The following is a 23,147-nucleotide window of genomic DNA, read 5'->3' on the forward strand; positions in this document are numbered from 1 at the left end:
GTAAAGTTTAACTATTTTGACTTCTGACATTTACATTTATGTCACTTTCATCTAATTTACATAAAACGCTTTTTTGCAGAGATGCTTTGCGAAAAACATATAATTTTTCTTATCAAAATACATATTAATAAAATGATTTTAAATTCGTGAAAATAAAAACCATTTCATGGTCCATCAGCTAAAGAAGTTTAAGCATTTTTTGTAATGTTTTTGTAATAACATAACCTCAAACTTTGTTTTGTCAGTATGAGTGCAAATGTTTGTGTAAACTGTAGAAATGAAAAACCCGTAAATCTTACTACAAACCGACTGGTTACCGAGAGCTGCGGTCACGTTAAGTGTATGGACTGTCTGTTACACGAGACATCAGGTTGTGTAGCCTGTTTATCAATAGGCAACCCTGAACTTGAACAGATTGCACAAAACAACGAAACTGACGGAAACGAAGCCCAAACGAACCTACTGAATATTGAAGACGACGACGTTAACAGAGATGAATTAGTTTGTGAAGATTTAAGCAAGAAAAGGAAACCGGAGACATCACATATTAAAGTAGAGATAGGTAAAATATTACAAATTCGTGGATTATAAGTGGTATTTAGAGAATTATTATCATGCTATTACATAAAATGAAACAGCCTGCACTATTACTTTCACTTTTCACCCTCAACTATTAATTTAAATTTGTAAAATAATAAAGAGTATATCATTACAACAATTCTACAGAGTAATTACTTTTTTAAAGCCATCAGGAGGATCTTTACAATGCTATTAACTAGATGTTAATTGAGATGAAATTGAGTATACATTACATCAATGAGTTTTTTTTTTATTTCACTTTAAATTCCTCTTATTTGTGAAGTTTTAGTGGTGGTCCTTTTTATGTTAGAAACATTTTTAAATATTCAGATAATGAAATTAAATACATGATTAATTTTAAAGGAGTTTTAATTTAAAATAAAGTGAATATTTTTTTATAAATTTTATGTTTCAGATGCTAAAGGGGTCAGATGCTACATATGCACTTTGTGTGATAAAAAGTTTCATGCACGTAGTCAAGTGGCGTACCATGCATATTGCAACGGACAAAAGAAACCATTTCACTGTGATGAATGCAAGAAGGTACACTGAAAGATAAAAATATATGTTTACATAATTTCATTACATCCCACAATTTTGCCAAATTGAAAATTTGATTGGAATTTTTTTTAAGCTGCTTAGTAAAATTAAATTGTTTGTGTAAAATGAGGTATTGAGACTATTTTATACTAAAGACCTCATGTATTGTGCTTACCTTATCTATGATTAAAAATAGAATGATAATGCAACCCTCTTACAAAACTACCTCTTTGGAATAGAACTACTTGTACTCATTGCTATAAACAATAGAAAAAAACTAAATATTAAATTTTCGTTAATTATCGTAATAAACATGGGAATGAGAAAACAAAATTAAGTAAAGTTTTACATCATTTTGTTTTATCAGAACAATAAAAAGGATAAAATAAAAGGATATTGCAGAAACTGAGTTAGACCAATTAGTCTCTATGACTATGTTGCAGAACTTCTTTGGGATACAAATCCAATTCAAATTCAAATTCAAAATCATTTATTTCAACTTAGATGTCAGCATAACACACTTGTTGAATGTCAAAATATAAATGACAATGTTAACTCTACCACATACAAAGGTGTCTTGTAGTTATGGATGAGGTTACCCTGATAAATATGAAAATTTGCACTCTAGAGGACTAGTGGAGTAGATTGTAGGTTACAATTAAACTGAAATAGTATTTTTCTATTATTTATACTTTTTAAAGGGATTAATGATAATACTTTTCAATACTTTCGGTAATCTGATCTTACATTCAAGTCAGTATCAGTGATGCAATGGAAAAAAAATAAAGTAAAATTTAATTTCAATTTAATAATGTATATTTCAGAGTTTTGCGACACACTCCCATTTCAAGTATCACATGAGGGTACACCGTAACGAGCGGACGTACGCGTGTGAAGTCTGCGGCGACAGCTTCTTCCAGATGTCGAAACTGCAAAGACACAAACTGAAACACACTAGTGAGTTTCTGAGTTGGTAGCGTTTTCTTCTTAGTATATACTGCATCATCTTTATTGCCCTCGTGTGACAAGAGGTTCCAGAATCCATAGAGTTTATACGGATAATGTCACGGCCTTGACACATAACTATGGAAAAAAGCAAGGAGTATCAGCTCAGTGTATTAAAAAGTGTCAGCTGAAAGGGAAATAATTATGGTCGCACCGTAGTTGCAAGTGGAAAAATATTAAAAACAGTTCCATAAGTTCTTAGAGCAGAATACTAAATTAAGAAGGAAAGAAACACTTCTTACGTAAATGGTAATTGAAATAAATAATTAAGTTTTTCAATACTGCACATTTTTAAAACTGCTCCGTTTAAAAATGCTATAATCATATCATTTCCATTTACCAAAGTAGCGCTATTTCAGTGAGTCTTAATAGTTTAGTTAGTAGTTGTTGCTTAATAAAAATAAGTTGAGATTTTTATTTCAATTTCTAGAAGAGAAGAAACATGTGTGCAATCAATGCAACAAAGCGTTCAATAACTTAACATCGCTCCGGAAGCACGGCCTCACACACACCGAGGAGAGGCCCTATGAGTGCAGCACGTGCGGGAGGAGATTTCGTGACGGCTCCAACTACAGAAAACATGTCGACAAACATAATGGTAACGTAAACGAAGATGCGTCCAGAAAGGCGCCACTTCGATAAAGCGGCACGACATGAGAACCCTCTCATCGTGGCCACGGGTAACTACATTCCCGATCCTGCGGACAGAATGGAAAGCAGTCGACGTCGCCCCAAACACGTCATTTCGGATCCCCCCGATCCACTAACGGTGTTTTAAGTACCTTAAGCACCGGTCATCGTTCTGGTCGAACCCGTCGCTTGCGACGAAGGGCTCGACGAGTAAATTAACCCTCAGGCACAGCCCACTGAGTTTCTCGCCGGATCTTCTCAGTGGGTCGCGTTTCCGATCCGGTGGTAGATTCAGCGAAGCACGGCTCTTGCTAGGGTTCGTGTTAGCAACGTCGTCAGGTTTGAGCCCCGTGAGCTCACCTACTAGTTAAGGTTACGCTGAAATAGCTTCTCAAGGCTCTCAGATTAAGCAGAAAAAAAACCAGAAAGGCGAGCACGAATGACTATGGAAAAAGCATTTGTATGGCTACCGAGAAAATTTTTTATTGGAGGATTTAAATAGCGCCCCTACCGTCCGTAAAAAGAACTAATTTTAGCAGCACGAACGAATTTACTTACTTTCGTTTCGCAATCGAGTCGTCACGTTCTAGAAACTAGAAACTTATACTAGAAATCGAGAGCACGAAGATTGTTTTGACATTCTTCTTCTTCTTTGTCGTTTCCTCACTACTGAGGGTCGTGACCACCTTGGTCCAGTTTTTGCACCAGCTTCCTCCAATGTTGCCTGCATTCGGCCTGCTTAATGGCGCTCGGGACGCTGGTGTTTGTGGCCTCCTTGACAATGTCCGTTCACCTGGTTGGCAATCTTACTCGACTTCTCTTGATACATACGGTTGACATACGGTAACGTTAATCTCGAAGGCTGGCTATCGAGTGCTACCAGTGCTCTGAGGATTATTCGAGATGATACTGTCATCTCGTTTTTACCATCGCACCGCTCGCCGCCGGAGTAGAGTTCATCCATACTACCTGGAGCCACTGCGTTTCCAGAGGACTTTTTTGCCACGTACCATCCGGCTATGGAATGAGCTCCCCTCCACGGTATTTCCCCAGCGCTATGACATGTCCTTCTCCAAACGAGGCTTGTGGATAGTATTAAGCGGTAGGCAGCGGCTTGGCTCTGCCTTTGGCATTGCTGAAGTCTATGGGCGACGGTAACCACTCACCATCAGGTGGGCCGTGCGCTCGTCTGCCTACAAGGGCAATAAATAAAAAAAACTGATGTAATGATCCGTTTTCGTATCGACGACTCGATACATTTACATTACGAATTCGATAGATTTTCGTGCTTGACGTACTGGTACACCTAAAATAGAAATAGATTTTCAAATTAAAATAGGTCCATAACAAACCTTACCAATAAAAAGGTCCTATTATGTGTTGAATAAATATGGTTTAACGTTAGGAATTTTCTTTTTACAGTTGATAAAAAATATCAAAGTGGTCCGTGCGGTCCCCAGCGTCGTCCCTACCAGTGTCCGCGCTGTCCCCAGGCCTTCCAGTCGGGGAAGGACATGAGGAGACACGTCGCCGTGCACTCGGGTACGATTACTTCCCCACTATGGCGGTGCAATAGTGGCTGCAAACTTAATCATATCAGTGTGCTTAGTGCGAGTTTTTTAACGCCCCTAGCGGCAAACGTAGGAAAACTTTCGAACATCATACAAATTTGAGTTAACTTTTACGCTATCGAGAACGTTAAAAAACTCGCGCTCAGCACATAGTACAGTTACCTAAACATGAACAGGCGACTTGTGTTCGTTGACCTTTAGGGTAGAGTTAGAGTCGTACATCGAGTGGCGAAACTCTAATGTGTGCATCTTCCTTATATATGGAGATAAAAAAAAAATTGAAATATGTTCCATTTTGTTTTTGTATTGAACATTAGAATAAATATGAAAATTGTTGGTTAAGATTGAGGTTATAGCGACTTAAAAATAAGTTTAATACAAACTTTATCGTCTCTTTAAATGTTATATTTTATATTTATGCCCTGAGTACAGCTCTATGGTACTACTATGAATTTTTTTGTTCTTTTTCGGGTTTTTATAATAATATGTAGATTTATCAAGAACATTTATCACAATAATTAATCTATATATTTCAGTAAGTGTGTTCGATCTGTGTAATCTAAACAAACTATAAACCAACTACCGACTGTCTGTATTTTAAAATTTATTTTACAACAATTTCAGAGCTGTGTAACAAATAATGTCAGTGTTGAATATAAACATGTACATTACCGTCCTAATGCAATTAAAAACGAAACATTTTATCAATCGGTCAACACTCCGGTTATTTGAATTTATCATTGACTTTTTGGCGGGAGCGCGAGAAGTGAACTTGTGTGATTTGTTTTATTTTGTTTATTTAGTGTTTCTTCAGGTTTAAAAGTGTAATAACGGTGGTTTATTAACTGTTTAATATCTGTGAAAGTGAACAAATGAGGGAAAATGAAATAAAGCCGCTGGACGTAACTTCTAGGGATCCTCCAAAAAGTCCACTGAAAAAATCTCAGTAAATGACCACCATTTTATTGAGATTATATTTCATTCCAATCATCTTATCTCATTTCAATTCATTTATCTCCTTATTATCATTTTTCATAAAAAATAAGAATATAAATTAAAATAAGACATGACTTAAAGGTCTTAGTTACCAGGTCATAAAATGCCTTAAAAAAATAATGAGTTTATCATTCACGAAGTATGACGTCACGTTTGCAGATTCGAAGCCGTTCCGGTGCAAAGTGTGCGACCGTCGATTCCGGAGGAAGGACAATCTGGAGCGCCACATCCGCAACACGCATCCCGACTACGTCACGTCGAGCGCGGTCGAGTGCGACGAGACAGCCCTGCGGCAGATCATAACTCCCACCCCTCCCGCCCCTCCCATCAACGGCGACGAGAAAACGAAACTGGAGAACATGAACCCCTTACCCCCCCTAACCGAGGAGGTCATCCAGAAGCACATGCACGGCGACACGGAGGTAGACAAGTCGTACATTCTCGTCGCGAACAACGCCCGGCAAAGCGTCATTGTCGGCCAGTGGACGGCCAAAGTGGACCGTGACACGAGCCCGCCGGTCTGCGAGTACGTGCACAAGATCAGGAGGGCCAACTCTATGGCCAGCCAGAACAACATATCGTTGCCGCCCATCGACGAGAAGAAGATGGTGGAGCTTAAAAAGAAGAGTCTCGATACCTTCGACGTGGGAGCCCCTCCGAAGGACAAGAAGAAACTGTACGAGATGATTCTCTATGACGACGGAGATAAACGGGATACCGACGACGCGAGCGCCGACAGTAACTCGGACAATTTGTGGAAGAGAAGAAAAATGAAACTGGTTTGAACTGGTGAGTTGAAATTCATAAACAATTTTTTCCTTCTTTTTTTTTCTTTTTCTTTGAGGCACACTAGCATACAGCCTACCTGATGGTGACCGGTTACCGTCACCCATGGACGTCAGCAATGCCAGGAGCAAAACCAACCTGCTGCCTACCGTAATTGAGTAGTGCGCCCAAATGATATATTTCATTATTTTGGTCTGTGTATTGGCTGATCTGTACAGAGTCATAGGCGAGTGTTTTCGGTGACATATATGATTGCAGACGAGTGATTGTAAACACCTTTATCGATATAGCTTATTAAAATTAATAATACAGTACTGTCTCTCTCTCCCCCTCCCTCCCCCTTCTCTCTCTCTCTCCCCCTCCCTCCCCCTTCTCTCTCTCTCTCTCCCCCCCCCCTCTCTCTCTCTCTCTCTCCCTCTCTCCCTCTCTCCCTCTCTCTCTCTACCTCCCTCTCATCCCACACGGTGGTGGGGTACTTCAGGGGTAGCTTTTCTTACATCCTAGTCAGTAACATTACGTAAAACAATACGCACTTACATTGAAATTACGCATTTTGAACAAATGGGTTTTTTATGATTGAAACCATTCGAACCAAATCTCAACGATACTTACCTTAGTAATCTCCTTAGAGATAAATATGCTCGAAAAATCGCCTCTCATAATTAATGGACGTCCCCTCAGAGAGTTCCACCACCCACCGACGCTGATGTTCCTTGATACTTTTCACAATATATAATTAAGTTTTATCTTTTTTCAGATATTAGACTGACTGAAAGACACGGTGACTGTGAGTAATGTAGACTATTTAGATACCTGTATTATTGGTATGGAACGTTTGCTTATCTGTGTAGAAATTGCTTATTTCATGCAACACGGGCTAGGTAGACTAAAACGTGTATGAAATGCTTAGATCGACTGATTATTATTTTCATACGAAAGCATATGATTGTAAAAAAAAGAAATAGGAAAAAATTGCGTTTTCTTTTTCTTTAAATCAATCATGAAATAAAAATTTTTTTTCTGTTAAATTATTATATGTAAATGCATTTGAGATTTCGATTTTACGCGGGAAAATGGGCGGCGTTGTGATTGTGTCTGTGGACTCCTTAACTGTTTCACTGTCTGCACGACGGTAAAATCAAGTACATGTTTATCAATTTTTATAATTATTTGTTATGGAAAGTGTGAGTTTTGGGAATTTGTAAAGAATCTAATATAATCGTTTATGAATATCGATATCGATATCGAAATGATAATATATCGTGATCAGTCAATAATTTAGTGTACAAGTGCGTCCGAGACGGTTAGTTATTAAGCGAAAGTGATTCTTATTTCCATTTATCGAGTTACGTTTCATGTTTTTTTTTTTTTATAATTATTTTGAAATTTATAAAAGTCACATTTAATTATTTTGTTAACCGACTCAAAAGACCAAAATCGATTTATGATCTCAACGCGAGCAGGTTTTTTTTTTTAAATGTAATATGACCGCGTTTTTGTATCTCACATTGGCAGTTAATTATTTACATAGTTTTTTAAAGACATTAGTTTCTGCTAATTTTGGTCCTATTGGTCGACAATCGACCTAATCACAGATACTTTAACACTTACATTCATTTTATCCATTACGTTTTCTGTTTTGTTTGCGAGAGTTTTCTAGCATGCATTACGTGGTAAAAACTTTTTTTGTAATTGATAATCCTAAAGCTCAATACCTGTTACACAAATAAAAAGAAATTAATGAAAAAATATAGCCATAATAATAAGTATTTGCTTTGCATAATCTATGTACATACAAGTAGATACGATATGAAATATAGAAAGCTATACATAATTATTTTTTGTATTAAGCGATGATCTGTCAACTTAACAGAACAGAATAGGATACCTAACAGTATATTTAACGATTTTTTTACTTGGAAATGAGGACTCATGTGTTTTGAATGTGGGATGAGATGGGTCCTGAGTCCCGCCCAGTCCCGATTTTTTTTTGTGGACCTCAAGTTCCTCGTAAGGTTCACTACGACCACAATAGCTATAAATCTTGTTGATACTGTTTTTTTTTTTTGGATCCGATCGTGAAGTCGACAGAAGGTCACTTAAAACAGATATTACTATGCAAAAATCAATTTTATTTTAATGGCTTTAAATATGTATTTGTGTATGCGTGACAGTGTTAAATGAAATTACGGAATCTTTTTTAGAAAGAGAAGGTTTTGAGAGCGTAGTTTGAGAATCGAATTGAGGCGAAACTAATTTTTTTTTTTTTGATTGACACTATTATGGCATTACCACAGACGTCTAAGCCGCATTGTTAGTTCAAAAAATGTTCACCATTCTTTACGATGTCAATTTTAAAATATGCCTTAGCATATGATTCAAAAAGGTCATTGGACGTAAACTGAGCTTATCTGAGGAATATAATAGTGACGTTACAAATTTCACCAATAATATTTATTCCATTTTAGTGTTTGTAAATACGTTCGGCGCTTAGTCGAGACAATATAAACACTAGGATTGTGTAAATTGTTTTTTTTAATTAAGTAATATTACCTTAGTGTTTGCCTCAATCAAACGAATCGAAGACTTAAAATATTGGACTGAAGGAAATTGGAAAGACTGTCGTAAAACGTAGATTTTCTACTCTAATTACTTGTGAAAGTTTGCTCATAATCAAAATTGTTCCTCACGTTCATGATAGATGTTAATGCGAATTGCATTGTTCTTTGTATGTAACACAATTATTCCGGGATGCAAGGGAAACGTCACCGAAAGCCAAACTGTTTTAAGCTATTGCATAGCTTTTATCGCGGGCTTTGAGCGCGGCGACCGAATCATGAAATTCCGTAACGGAAAAAACCTAACAACCTTCACTCTGCTTACCATGTAGCTCGCGTTCAACACATTCGCACGTTGCGCTTGTGTAGTGTTTGTGAATAAGCGCGTGGCGTGACGTCACACTGCATGCGCATCATGAAAAGTCTGCCCATCTCTTTCTCGCGCGGTCTAGCTTATGAGTGTGAAGGGGACAGTTAAGGTTTTGCTTTTATTAATGTTTAATATAGCATGGTTTTGTTTTATTATTGCTTTAATATTAAATTATCATTGTCTAATTATATATGCATAAGTTGATAAAAAATGCTATGCAATAGCTTTACCGCGGCAGTTTCCGAGTGCCACACGTTTGTTTTTTTGTTTAGATGAGTGGACGAGCTCACGGCCTACCTAGTGTTGTGGATACCGGGGCCCATAGACATCTACAACGTAAATGCCGCCACCCACCTCGAGACATGAGTCTAAGGTCTCAGTTTTAACAGTACAACGGCTGCCCCACCCTTCACACCGAAACGCATTGCTGCTTCACGGCAAAAATAGGCAGGGTGGCGGTACCTGCCCGCGCGGACTCACAGGACGTTCTACCACCAGCAGCGCTTCAGGCAGCTCTACGTAAAATGATTAGGCCAGTGATTCTCAACCTTTTTTTTTGTTGCGGCACATATTTCACGATTTCAAAATTTGGCGGCACACAAAAAAAAAAGATAAAAATGATTTACTTACTACAACACACTGCATAAATAGTTTATCAAAAAAATTTAATATACGAAATAAACTAAAATATACTATAATTTTTTTTTGTGGATTTAAATATATATTCATGTTTAAAATATTTTTCTTTTAAAATGATATAATTTAATAATATTAACATTATTATATATTCGCAAAATTTGGCGGCACACTTTTGAAATTTGGCGGCACACAAAAGTGCCGCGGAACAGTGGTTGAGAATCACTGGATTAGGCGATTAAGAATTGTGTAGCGCGTGGAAAGCAAAAACATTCAGATTTGAATAAACATTGTGTTTTTTTTAAATGTTTTCCCGAACTTGTAGTCTTCGTTTTTTGTAAATCGTTTCCCTTGCACGATGCCGACGCGTTTTGAAGTTTGCCAAAAGTTTGATTGTAAAGTACTGAGCGGTCTCCCGAGTGCCATTGTAGAATAGATTTAAAAAAATTTATGAATTTATCAAGTTTGATCTCTCGTACCTCGAGTTAACGGATAATTTTGGAGGATGTACTTAATTGATTATAATCGCGAATGAATTTTATTCCATCCATCCGGTGATGGTGCTAGGATCTGTCTATCCTAAGCAGGCTGTGTCTCCGATACTTCCAGTAGCCACGATCCGTCAGGGTCATGACCCATGTTGCTGTGGCAAATGACATCTAAATGTACCTGAGTGTACGTTCTAAAGATAACAATATAACCATTGTACCGAGATAAATAGTCACCATAGACATTTATTATAAGTCGTTAATCTTAATAAGTTAACACTTAAAAAGAAGTGTTACAGAATGTGCGGAAATAATTATTACATTGTATTCATAATGGAAAGCAGCGATTTGATATTCTTCTTAAAATCGGTTTTAAGGCCTTAATTTTTTTTTTAAAGCTTATAATTTATTGCTGGTTCCAAAAATGATCGTCATGGATGTAACCGTGTTCTGGAATGCTAATGAAAGCAACTCAGGAACCGATATTTTTTGTAAACAGCTGATAGTAGTATTCGCTGCTTATGGGCCACGGCAAATTTGGGTTCTAAGCCTACGTGTCTACGCTATCAAAGTCATGTGTGATTATTGTAGTACTAGCCACAGCTATCGCATCCAGCTTGTTGAGTATGTGCATATTAGTATCATACTCTTCTATTAATATCAGTAAATAATTAAAATCTGTAGCCGTGAAAAATTTTAATCGAGTTCCAGATTATCAAACAAACATGTTAATTTATCAATTATTAAATGTTTATTACTTGCGGGTCTTTGAATCGCCCACAAACGTCAAATTGACACGAACTCCTTTTCCATCCGAACAGGAATTGTCTATGGTGCTTTTATTTTTTCTTAATAACGGTTACGAAATTCAAAGCCATAATTTTTTAATTCAATAATAAATATTGACTGAAGAACATGATCTCTAACACATGTTGATCTCAACTTAATGTAAGGAAGACGTTATACGCTCTTAGTGAACAGTTGCGTTTTTAATATAATATAATCTATCGATATACGTCATATTTTATTTCAATAAAAATTGTAATTTTGATTACAATGATTTAAAAAAAAGAACGCAAAATCTGAGTAAAATAATAGCGAGATATTGGCGCAATTTGCCTACTACCGTGATCTATGTTACTGTAGATAATTCTATTTTTTTTAAAATACACATTGTATGCAACATTATAAAGATGCATCATAGAATTCTGCGTTCATTCTCGTTGTTATTAATAAGAAAAAAGTTTGATATGTCATTGTGTTTTGATAGGCTATTACTTTTTCTATTAACCGACGGAAATGCAAAAATGTAATTTCTATTTTTAAATAAACAAAAGACAATTGTGTGTAAGTGAATAAATAAATATGACGTATCGTTCTAAAAGCAACTGTCAAATTTAAGGTTGTTTTTTTTTAAACCAGGCTATGATTTTAATAATAATACGGTAAATAAATAGGGATTGACATCACAGAAAATCAGCCAAATATAATTTCAACAGCCTGGATTGTTTTATCAATTTAAACAAATGACCATGGAATTAATCACAATTTCAGCTATTTATAATCGACGATGAAACATTGTTTTAATGGTATAAAATACTTTTTTTTTTGTTGTTAAACGGTTTGTGGAATTTACTAATACTAAATAAATTTAAAAATATTTTATGTATTGTTTGTAACGTGAAAACTTTGATACCAATATAATGAATTTTGGAATGTTGTTCGTTTTATTTTTATGTCTCTCAATGTTATAATGTTTTAGAAAAAGTGCTCACATAGCTTTTTCTACCAACTTTTAACTACCGATTAAAAACACTGACATGTTAATGGGATTTCAGTAACGTATGTAACAGATGTACTTACTGCATCTATGTATACAGTTAAGATCGCTCAATTAACGAAAAAAGTTGTTTTCTTTTGAATAATCTTTCACAATGTTAGGTAATATGTATATAACTTTAAATTAATTTCTTAACAAAAAAAATTAGGAAGTTATTTATTGCATATGATTTAAGCATTTTAAGCAATCTATCAGTTTATTATCTGCGGATAATAACATGTACTTTTATGTTAGGAATATTGTGTTCTTTTTTTTTATAATAAATAAATTAATTAATCTATCAGTGAACAGTGTGCTTAGTGCGAGTTTTTTAACGTTCTCGCTATCGTAAAAATTAGCTCATATTTGTATGGAATGGAATCGTTTGCGTGCGTTTGCCGCTAGGGGCGCTGTTCCAACTGCATACAAAATTGAGTTAACTTTTACGCTATAGAGAACGTTAAGAAACTCGCACTAAGCACTTTGATTACATATGCAGGAACAAAAAAGTAAAAAATCGGAGAGCTTAGTTAAACGTGGACCTGGAACTCCCCATTCCGCGCCTTATTCAGTAGCGCCGTAGTTGACATCTCTGACTGCTGTGATGAGGATCGTGGGTCCCAAATCGGGTACGTGTGACGAACCGGTTTATTTGTTCTTTGACTGAGTGTTTAATATCTATTTATGGTTATATTTGAACGTAAGTATTTATGTTAGTCGCTCGCTCACATAGTATAGGAAGGCTTAGTTTTGGTCCAGAGGATCGTGGGTGACTTATCCCATGTTTATACCTTTAAGTAACGCGGCGAAGGGTTTTCCGTGCAATACATCCGGTTCGAATTACTTTTTGGTTTTACCTATTTTATTGTTGTCAAAGACGAGTTTTCTTGCGAAGACATCGGCGGTGTTAGGGACTCATCAAAACCGCGGTCCGTAGCACCCATATTAATACAGAAATCTTCAAATGAATTTGTGAAAGATCAGATTGGAATTGCAAACTTAGTAACTTTCATTTTTGTGGTTTAAGGTAGTTGTGTCGCTTAGCTCGTGTGTAATAAATAGTTCGTAAACGTTCACGGAAGTTTTGTTTCAATTTCCAATTGAAACCCGACGTATTTGGGTATCAGCCAAAGTTATTTTGAATATCTGTTCAAAAAAATACAGATGTGCATTCAGTCAATATGCTGTCTCAGTTTGCGTTATTCGTAAAAAAACTCATGGATGCCATTAGTTTTTGCTCTTAATATGACAATTTACGAATCAAGAGATAATATTATCAACAACATGGCGTTCACAACTGAACATATCCTCATTTATTGCTATTTGGGTACAGTTTGAGCCGAATCTGGGTTGAGGTCAGCGGCGGATCCGATAAGAGAGTTAAAGCGTCACATCGATGCCACCAAGAACTGTTTTGACGTGTTTTTACATCACGGATGGTTTCGTAATCTAGACCCGTCATATTCCTTACGTACCGCGGTGCACTCACTACCGCAACCGTTTGCGCTTAAATATCACACGTCACGGTTTTGGCACGCAGTCGAACCTTCCTGAACGTGATAATGCAGACAGACAACATCAGCACTTTCTGCCCACGAGCCAACTGAAATCATCCTTGGTCAGTCAGTCTATCATCGACCGCCATCTTGTGAAGTCATCAGTTTTATTCTATTCATGTTACCTGAATAATTCATAATGAAATAGAATACAGTCTTTTTTTAAACTTAGAATTTCTTATGGGAGAGTAAACCGCTTCGTTACGTAACGCGTTACGGTGCCAGTCTGTTTGGCTTCCCTTTCGCTCACGCATACGGCAGCGGTATTGAGCGGTATATAGCTCCTAACTATTTATTTTTATTTTTCAATTTATGTTGAACTTTTCCTTACATTATCATTTTAATATACATAAAATTTATGTAATAACCTAAGCTTTTCTCAAATTAAACAATTTCAATCTTAGATTAGTTTAAGTTATCAGTTCTGCCGGGCGTCCTGAGACGCACATGTTTTTTTATACTATTTTAGGAGTCCCGTTTGATAGCGCCATACCTAGATCATTCTATGGTAGTTGTTCAACTGCTCCGTACTAGATGCGGTTCTAAGAATATGTTACGCTTTCTGCCAATATGACCTAACAATGGTCTTCAGCATACCAGTTTAAAATATATAAATTAATAAATTTAAACACTAAGTACGTTCTTGTCGTCAACAAATACATAGATCAATCACTTTGCTTGGGCTTGCGTAGGTATTTGGCCCGGAACACTCGGTCAAAGCCAATGTAATGGACATACGTTTGCGTGGTCATTCGACAACTGGCAATCTGGCTTTCCCGAACAAATTATTTTGACGATGTTTTACCAGATTTTCCACATTTAGAAGTTTATATCTGGTTAACTAGATCTAATTAAAATCAAGTTAAAAATACTAATTGTCGACCCGATATGGAATTCGGCTTCACCTGACCTACCAGAGTTCGCCCAACCTGTGAGAAAACGTTGGAATTCATTGAAACACCAATACGATAGAATACAGCCATACATACAGTCGTTATATAGGCGGCTCAAATTTAAAAAAAACAAAAGTGTTTTTTTCCAAATGGAAGAATCTATGACGGAGGTGGTCCTAAAGTTATACAGACTTGGGAAATGGAAGGAAATAGTGGAGAAATATCACGATCACAAGGACAGAAATAAACTACTGTGGGTATTTCCCAGTGAAGACAATTTCGAGTTCCTGAAGGAATGTCTTAAAGAATTTAAATGTAAAGGAGTTGCCAGTGTCGGCTGTGGGAGTGGCCTGCTCGAATGGATGCTCCAGAAAGCTACAGGTACGATTTTTTTTTTACTTTATTTCTGTCACCTTATAGTTACGAATTAGGTCTTTCTGTTCGAGAGAAAATCATACTTTATTTCGAAACATACTTCACCATAGTGAGTTTATTTTGGATTTCAAATTAAATACACATTAATTAAATCCACTTTTTTACGTTATAATCTCGCGTTTTTTATTGTCATTATTGCCAAAGTTTGGAATACTTTAAAGTTTTCGTGGTCACGGGTGTCTTACCGTATTGGACATTTCAATATTGTCTAAATTTAATTTTATTTTAAAATAATATCGTAAAATTATAGCGCAAAAATTGTTTTAATTCTGTCTAAGACTCGAGGACATACTAAATACGTATTTTCAAACATTTAGTGAAAATAAAACAACTGTAAGATATCTTTTGAATCGATCGAAGTATAATTTTCGATATATTTGTTTCCAGGTATTTCTGTAACAGGTATAGAAGTCGACGGAGCATGGTGGCACTGTAAATACGCTCCACCCACTTTTATACCTTTGATTGTTACATCGCCCCAATTGAACGAAGATGTCTTACTCGAATTGGGCAACAAAGATAATGCCATACTATTTTGCTATTTCAACAACAGATCCGCTTTTGAGAACTACCTAAAACATTTCTGCGGTCCCGTTCTCGTGATTATTGGCCCAGATCAGGGAAAAGGAGTGTACACAGAGCCAGGGCCGTTCGAAAAAATCCTCGGATGGGAATTATACAAATGGCGGGAAGTTAGACAAAGCAAAGATTTTTTATCTGTGTATTTCAGGAGAGTTGAAGTGGACAGCTGATGATCTAACCAGACAAGAGACATTCTTGACATTTTGACTGCGGTTATCCAAATGTATCAGCAAAACGATGCAATAAAACCGCATTTATTTTTTATATAATTGTAATAGGCAGTCTTTCAATAAATATTCACATTATATACAAATTATATCTTATATGGGGGCTTCTATTAATTACGTAAGATATTTTTCTTTCAAAATGAGATTTTCAGTTATGCCTTTTCCAGTTTCAATGAGATTTGATGACAGTTTAATAGGCACTTACTTCGAACTAACATAATTAATGGATGCCCCTAGAGTGAAGGTGTGATCTAGAACCAAATGGAACATTAAAGGCATAAATATCATTTCCTACAAATAAAACTTAATTCTTCATAAGTTCAATGTTCTTTACGTTTATTTTGTTAGTCGTTTGTCGCACTGACGTGTTCATCATTGGATCGTTTTTCCCTTGAATAAAATACACAAAATCACCATTCGCAACGTCATTCGGAATTTTTGAATTGTCTTTTTGATTTATGATCGGCACCTCCTGTACCATTCTATTCATGTCGGCCACCGTCAGATCAGCGGGAACCTTGTTCGGACCGGACTCGCTTTCCAAGAAATGATAATCGTTGTGCATAGAACACAAAGATTCCAAATGGAAATTGTTCATGTCGAAACGCGGGAGCAATTTGTTGTCGTCAGAATTGTCGTCTATCTCGATGACATCATCTTCCAATTCAGGCAAATCCTGTATCAAGGTGTTTGGTAAGTCCATATGTCCAGAGTACTGTTCTCCCATTATATTGTCTATAAGAAACTGTTCTATTATCGGTGGATTTACTGCCGTGGTATTTAGAGCTATGTTGTAAAATGAATCCGATTTCACTTCGTTTTTTATCTCATTCATGTTCTTGTGTATATCTTCTAAAGGCGGAGAGGCTTTGTACTCTCTGGTCATAGCCGGGTTATTAAGTATATTAGCGTTGCACATGCGCTCTAAGCTAGGAGATTGCGTGTTCTGCTTAATAGTTGCCTCCAGTTTAATGTAGCTCGGATCGCTGTTTTGAATCTTTTCAGAGGTCTGAAGCATGTTAATGGAATTAACGTTAATTGGCGAATTAAATGAGAACATTTGAGAGTCTTCAGCTATACCAGAATCGCTTGGCGTGGGTGTCGAATCTGACATTAAACCTTCTTGAGGATACGACATCATATCCGTCGCTGGCTCGCCTAAATTGGACTGCGGTGGTAACATAAACTGTGTAGTAATCAAGTTATTAAAAGTAACTGGCCCTCCAAGGCCGTATCTCTCATTATCTTCTAGCCTTCTAAAGGCCATCTTCTGCTGTGAATGAAACATGTTCACTTGGTCCGGACCTTTTAATATTAAATTGCTTTTTACTGATATTTTGGGCTTTTTCCGTGGTGCTCCCTCGTCAATGGACATATTCACAGGAGAGTTGCTTAAGACAGGCACCGGAAGAATTTGCGTTGGTTTTATTATTGGCCCGGTTACTTTAGTAGGCGGAAGAGATATTTTGTTGACCGGTTTCAGCATTATATTATTGGTTTGAGAGCTTTGAGGAATAATTGGTAGCCGTATAGGAAAATTACTCATAATGTTATTGCTCAAGTCATTGGCTAATGTGATTGGCGCAAGCGAATTCACGTTGTTGTCCTGTAGAATGCTTTGTTCCAACGAAACGGACGGATTGAGGAAGTGCAGATTCGAGTCATTGTTCTCGAACGATATCTGCAAATGCTGCGGCACGTATTGATGTCTATTGACCACAGTATCGTTTGAGCTTTCGGATATAATGCAATCAGAGTTATTGTCTTCTTTGTTTACGTGCGATCCCAAAGTCTGAGTGTCGTAGCTCGATGGTTCCACTTCATTTGTAGCCGTTGCGCAGTAATTCTTCGAATAATCTTGCGGTATACCTTCGGATAGACTGTCACAATCATAAACTTCTATAGGAATTTCGTTAACCGTTTTCGAAGCATCGTTCAAACCTTCATCGTTCTCTTGGACGTTTTTTTCCGTTTCACTTGGTATGGTCCAGCTAAGTTTGTTCGATTTCATCCCTTTCGCCATTTCTAATAATAATTGGACTCCCTCTTTGTCGGCGTGGTTGGTCAAATGCGTGACATACTTATCCTTGTTTATTGATTTGAAAGAGCAGTAGGGACACCTATGTAATTCTATCGAACTTAATTTGGGGTGTCTGGACATCATGTGGTAGGCAAAAGATGTAGATTGAATCGATGTATAAGGGCAGTGCTTGCATTTGTAGACGCCTTCTTTAGAATGCATTTTCTTGTGTCTGCGCATTGCGTTGTGGTCCGCGGACCTGTAGCTGCAAATGTTGCAGGAGTACGGTTTGTCGCCTGTTGACAAAATTTCTTAAAATTAAGCGTTAGTGCAGTATGAGTATGTTCTTTTTTTTATTGTTTAGATAGGCTGACCGATTATACGTGAGTTTTAAGTCTCAGTTTTAGAGTACAATATTAAGGAGAGTTTTAATTTAAAGATAAAACGGACTTTATATTTTAGGACATTTCTAGTGTGCTTACAAAAGTTATCCCACTTTACAGTTTCCCAAATTACAGTTATAGGTAGGTAGTAGGTAGGGCGTATTATAAGTCTGCACAGGTAGGTATAATCATCCTTTTTCGTATGACATTGTTTGCAGACGAGTATACGGCCTTCCTAAAGTGTTTTGTTTTTGTTTTTCTTTTATGCCTAAACTGGTCTTGAGAGACTATGCCAGCGTAACCGAACGCGTAGGGGTTCTAAACAGAAAACGTTGCTAACACGGGCCCTAGTAAGAGCAGTGCTTCGCAGAATCTACCACCGGATCGGAAACGCGACCCACTGAGAGATCCGGCGAGAAACTCAGTGGGCTGTGTCTATGGGTGAGTTTACTCGCCGAACCCTTTGTGCGACAAACAAGTGACGGATTCGACGAGAATTTTCTGATGGTGAATGGTTATCGTCGTTCATGGACATCAGCGATTCCATGGGCAAGCCAAGCCACTACCTATCAGCTGTTGTAGACATGAAACTTCGACCTTGTCTCTAAAATTGGATGATGACATTAAAAATATTATGTCTACAGGCTCCAGTAACCATGGACCAGAAGAGCCTTGAGTTCGACCAACCTAAACAATAAAAATAAAATTTTTAAGAATTACTGCAAATACTCAAAGTGTATCTAACAATGTAAGACAATGAGGGAAAATGGCCAAAATAAAAAGATTCAATGATTATTTACCTGTATGAGATCTCATATGTAACTTCATCTCTCCTTTACGAGCTGCAGTATAGTCACAATGTTGGCATTTGTATGGCTTCAGTTTTTCATGAACCGCTGTGACATGCTCTCTTAGTTGCCTGCCGTTGCTGAACTCCCGAGGGCATATCGGACACTTCAGGGGCGATGTGTCTTTTTTGTGTGTTAATTTATGTTTTGACAATTGATTTGCATTCTTGAATGATTTCGAACATATTGGACCTGAGAAAAAGTATATACATATCAGTGAATTTGAACTTAAACTCTGATGGTTAAGATATTATAGAATTCATGTTATTCATTTCTATAAGGCAACCAAATCTTAATAAGTAAATAAATTCTTCAAATGAATGACTTTCATTATGTAGGAATAATCATGTATTCTGTAGTGAGGTTAATTATTCTCATTTTTCATATGATTTTATTTAATTGGTATGTATTTATATTGTATTCACACACCCTCAATTCCACCGCCTATGATGCTCTTAGAGTAGCCGTAGACATGATAGGATGGCATAACATTGTGAAGACGAAACTGATGGATGGAGGTGGCCACGATTCTCAGACATGAGGACCACCACTGGCGGAGGGATGTGTGTGTATATATTTTGAATGTAATGAATACTTTGATCATCATTTTAGGCATTTCAACAAGTTTGAACTTGAAAATTTGCATGAAGCACTGATGACAATACAATAATTTTATAACTTTGATCTAATGTCCTGATCAGTATCAACAGGGTGAATAAAAGAAATAAAATTAGTAATTGCTATTTCACATTTAGCTTTGATTTTAAAGTACATATACATACATAGTTTTAAACTACATACTATTATAACAGCCGTCTCGTGTAGTGGTAAGTGACATGGTCTCTACACAAGGGGGTCGCGGGTTCGAATCCCGCCAAGAGAAGATATTTGTATGATAAATATAAATGTCTTTTCCAGGGTTATGGATGTATATTAAATATATCGACGCTTGAAAGGCAAACTTGACTAAGCGACAATGCGTGAACTTTACAGTAGACTAATTTAAAGTTGAAATACCTGAAAACAAAATTTTTTTTAACGAATCTAGCTGTAGTGGAATCTAGCTAGTAGCTGTAGGATTGAAATGATTTTAATAGACCTAGAAATATATATTTTTTGAGCATCAAATATGGTTATTACCTATCATTTATGTACAAAGCAGTAATTGTCGCTTAGTCACTTTTGCCTTTCAAGCGTCGATATGTATGTGTAAAATAAAAATCTTATATTGATTTCTGTTATCTGGTACCTGTAACATAAGTTCTTTACGAACTTATAACGGTACCAGTTAACGTGGCGTGATTGTTAGTAAATATTTATTATTATTTATTTATTATTATAACAGAATAGAAAATGCAGGGCATATAAAAACAAACTCACTTCACTAAACTAACATGCTACCCGACCTATGTTTTTACGCTTGTAATTCAGTTTTTACTGGTGAGACTGGTGGACCTCTTGTGAGTCCGCGTGGATAGGTACCACCACCCTGCCTATTTCTGAGTAATGCGTTTCGGCTTGAAGGGTGGGGCAGCCGTTGTAACTATACTGAGACCTTAGAACTGATATTTCAAGGTGGGTGGCGTATTTACGTCGTAGATGTCTACGGGCGCCAGTAACCACTTAACACCAAGTGGGCTGTGAGCTCATCCACACATCTAAACAATAAAAAATAAATAAAAAGTTAACTAAAACCTTATAAATTGCAGTTACAGGAAGGAATTAAGCTTATATAATATAACTAAGACTTAAACCTTGGTGTGTCAAGGTGTACATCTATATTATAATGTCTATGTGCTACAGTAACTAAATATCCTGATGGTTAGATGACTATCTCTTACAAAACATACCAAGGAACTAATGCTGATCTGTAAGGATTGTTGAAGATTAAGGATGCTAACAGTCCCCAGTTAGTCTAATTATAGAGAAAGAAAATCCTCAAAAGATAAAAGAAACTCACAAAGACACAATTTTAATTTCCCATGGATTTTCATATGTATATTATGCAATCTATGTTTTTTGTATGTTTTAAAGCCGCATATTTCACACGTCGGCAGCTCCAAGTCTATTGTGTGTACTTTCCACAAGTGACTGTGTAGGGAGTCTACATTGAGGAATGTTTTCATACATTCTTGACATATTAATTTCCCGCTCTGATGACTTTTCCTGTGGTATGATAGGTTATTTTCATCTCTTAAACGTATTTGACATCCTGCGATTGAGCACATTGTGCCTAGTTCCTTCACTGGTTTCTGTTGCGAGTCCGACTGTTCTCTTAGCTCTTCTTGTCTGATATGTGGTGGTGTAATTGTTTCTGCTTCTCGTTGAGGTTGGGGTATTTTTGCACTATCTGTAGTTTGTATTCTAGGTTGTATTGACGATATCAAATCTGGGGGTACATTTGATACTTGAATGACATTACAAGGAGAGTTTGATGTGCCATTTTCAGCTACGTTTACATACTGCGTGGATACTTCATTAGTATATACAATGTTAATGCTTGCCTCTTGAATTATTTCTTTAGGATCTACATTCTCGAAATTTGGCGTGCTCATTTTCTGTAACTCATCGACTGATATGAAAGCTACAGCTTTGGGTAGGGCGTTTGCGGAGTTGGCATCAGAGACTATTTCGAATACTTGTGGTATTTTAATGTCAACACTCTGGGTGTTTGCGGACTGTGATGTATCGTTATTTTCCTTTTTTAATTTCGCATTTTTTAAGGCAATCTGTACGAGGCTTTTTATCATTTTCTTTACGTCTTTGATTCCCATTTTGTGATGGTTACGTAGGTGCGTCCGCAATGTTTCTTCGGTTTCGAAGACGTCAGTGCAGCCTGGGCATTGGATATGTATGTTATCCGCAAGACCGTTAGTTTTCGCGAGCTCCGGGTGCACAGTGAACAGATGAAATTTAATGTCGTCTTCAGCTAGAGCCATGTAAGGACACGCTTCGCATTTGAAAAAGGGAGTGCTACCTACGGTTTTCTCCTCGTAAGCCATAACTTTTTCTTTAACCGCAGGCGGCTTCGAATCGTTGCCATCACACTTCATGCTCCTTAAAAAGCACTGAGACATCATTTTTGTGATTGTATAGTCAATTTAATATTTCATTGCGAATTTCCTCATAGTGTTCTTTCATTTTCCACCTTGGTTAGTAATTAAACTATTTGTTTTAAATTTAATAAGGATATTTGTGTTACATTTTGAGAACACTAAGTATTCATTTTTATCATTTTATTAAGATTTGGTGTTAAAACGTATCGTACATTAAAATAAAAACAGCTGTTTTATTTTTGTTTCCTTCTCGTTTAATTGTATAATCTATGTTTTGTTCATAGTTTCACAGATAAAATAATTAGTTGCATTAGACTTTTTTGTTTGATTATTTGTTCGTTTGGACAAGGCAAATTTACAAATTTTATTTTATTAAAAAATCTGAAGCAATGTCATGTGTATGAAAAAGGGAATGAAAATCAATATGGAAATTAATTTTTTAAATAGATTTAAATGAAGTGAGTGAGACAAGACAACAGCATGGATGTTAGATGAAATGAAAAGAAATAACATTTCTTTTTTGTGGTGGGTATTTAATGACTGTTCTAAAGACCTTTCCAGGAAACCGAGAGACCACGTAGAGCAATTTCGTTTGATCAATTTTCAGAATTTTTAAGAACCACTAAATTAACAAAAAATAGTGTTTGTCAACTACCTTTGGTCATATTGTGTTAAAAAAGTTACTTACTCGAAAGACATGGATTAGTCCTTTTTTATTGTATATACTGCTACTCAGTGTTAAGTGGTTACTAGAGTTTATAGACATCAAAAAGTGAATACAGCCACCCTAATTGAAAGATATAGAACTCAACAGTATAGTAGGCATAATCTTTTTTCAAAACGGGACGTATGATTGATTTGCGGCATAAATGAGCAATGGTAACGACTGTCTGTGCTTACCCATATGTCTAGAAGACGCCCTGCCACCAGTTAAGAATGTTAAAATTTATATAGACTTACAGTTTCTACTTAGAAGCCCATTGATCTTATAAATTCACACCATTTTACTAGCTAGTTTAATCCTGTTTCACCAAATTTTACGCAATTTTCAAATTTAGATAAATATTTTTTTTTAGTAAATAGCTTCTTTTTCTTCATAATTATATATTTTGAAACTTCAACTTCAATTTTTAAAACATATTTACGAAACTGTTCCTTATGCCTTTTCA

The 23,147-nt window shown here is 36.4% G+C and overlaps 3 protein-coding genes across 3 annotated transcripts; 2 read left to right on the top strand and 1 right to left on the bottom strand.

Annotated features, from left to right (window-relative positions):
- Positions 1 to 32: 32 nt before the first annotated feature.
- LOC101743880 (oocyte zinc finger protein XlCOF28) lies at positions 33 to 11,875 on the top strand. Its single transcript, XM_004925237.5, has 7 exons — positions 33 to 562; positions 995 to 1,122; positions 1,944 to 2,076; positions 2,555 to 2,722; positions 4,177 to 4,296; positions 5,481 to 6,110; positions 6,865 to 11,875. The coding sequence occupies exons 1-6, from the start codon at positions 247 to 249 to the stop codon at positions 6,104 to 6,106; spliced, it is 1,491 nt and encodes a 496-aa protein (XP_004925294.2). The 5' UTR covers positions 33 to 246; the 3' UTR covers positions 6,107 to 6,110; positions 6,865 to 11,875.
- A 1,876-nt stretch (positions 11,876 to 13,751) lies between these two features.
- On the top strand, positions 13,752 to 15,751 carry LOC101743729 (uncharacterized). Its single transcript, XM_004925236.5, has 2 exons — positions 13,752 to 14,808; positions 15,250 to 15,751. The coding sequence occupies exons 1-2, from the start codon at positions 14,577 to 14,579 to the stop codon at positions 15,612 to 15,614; spliced, it is 597 nt and encodes a 198-aa protein (XP_004925293.2). The 5' UTR covers positions 13,752 to 14,576; the 3' UTR covers positions 15,615 to 15,751.
- Positions 15,698 to 22,254, bottom strand: LOC101743590 (uncharacterized). Its single transcript, XM_004925235.5, has 3 exons — positions 20,883 to 22,254; positions 18,875 to 19,114; positions 15,698 to 17,987 (listed from the first exon to the last, which is right to left on the bottom strand). Exons 1-3 carry the CDS (start codon positions 22,000 to 22,002, stop codon positions 15,976 to 15,978), a joined length of 3,372 nt encoding a protein of 1,123 aa, XP_004925292.3. The 5' UTR covers positions 22,003 to 22,254; the 3' UTR covers positions 15,698 to 15,975.
- Between the last annotated feature and the right edge of the window lie 893 nt (positions 22,255 to 23,147).

Source organism: Bombyx mori, chromosome 6 (assembly GCF_030269925.1).
Source record: "Bombyx mori chromosome 6, ASM3026992v2".
Taxonomy (NCBI): domain Eukaryota; kingdom Metazoa; phylum Arthropoda; class Insecta; order Lepidoptera; family Bombycidae; genus Bombyx; species Bombyx mori.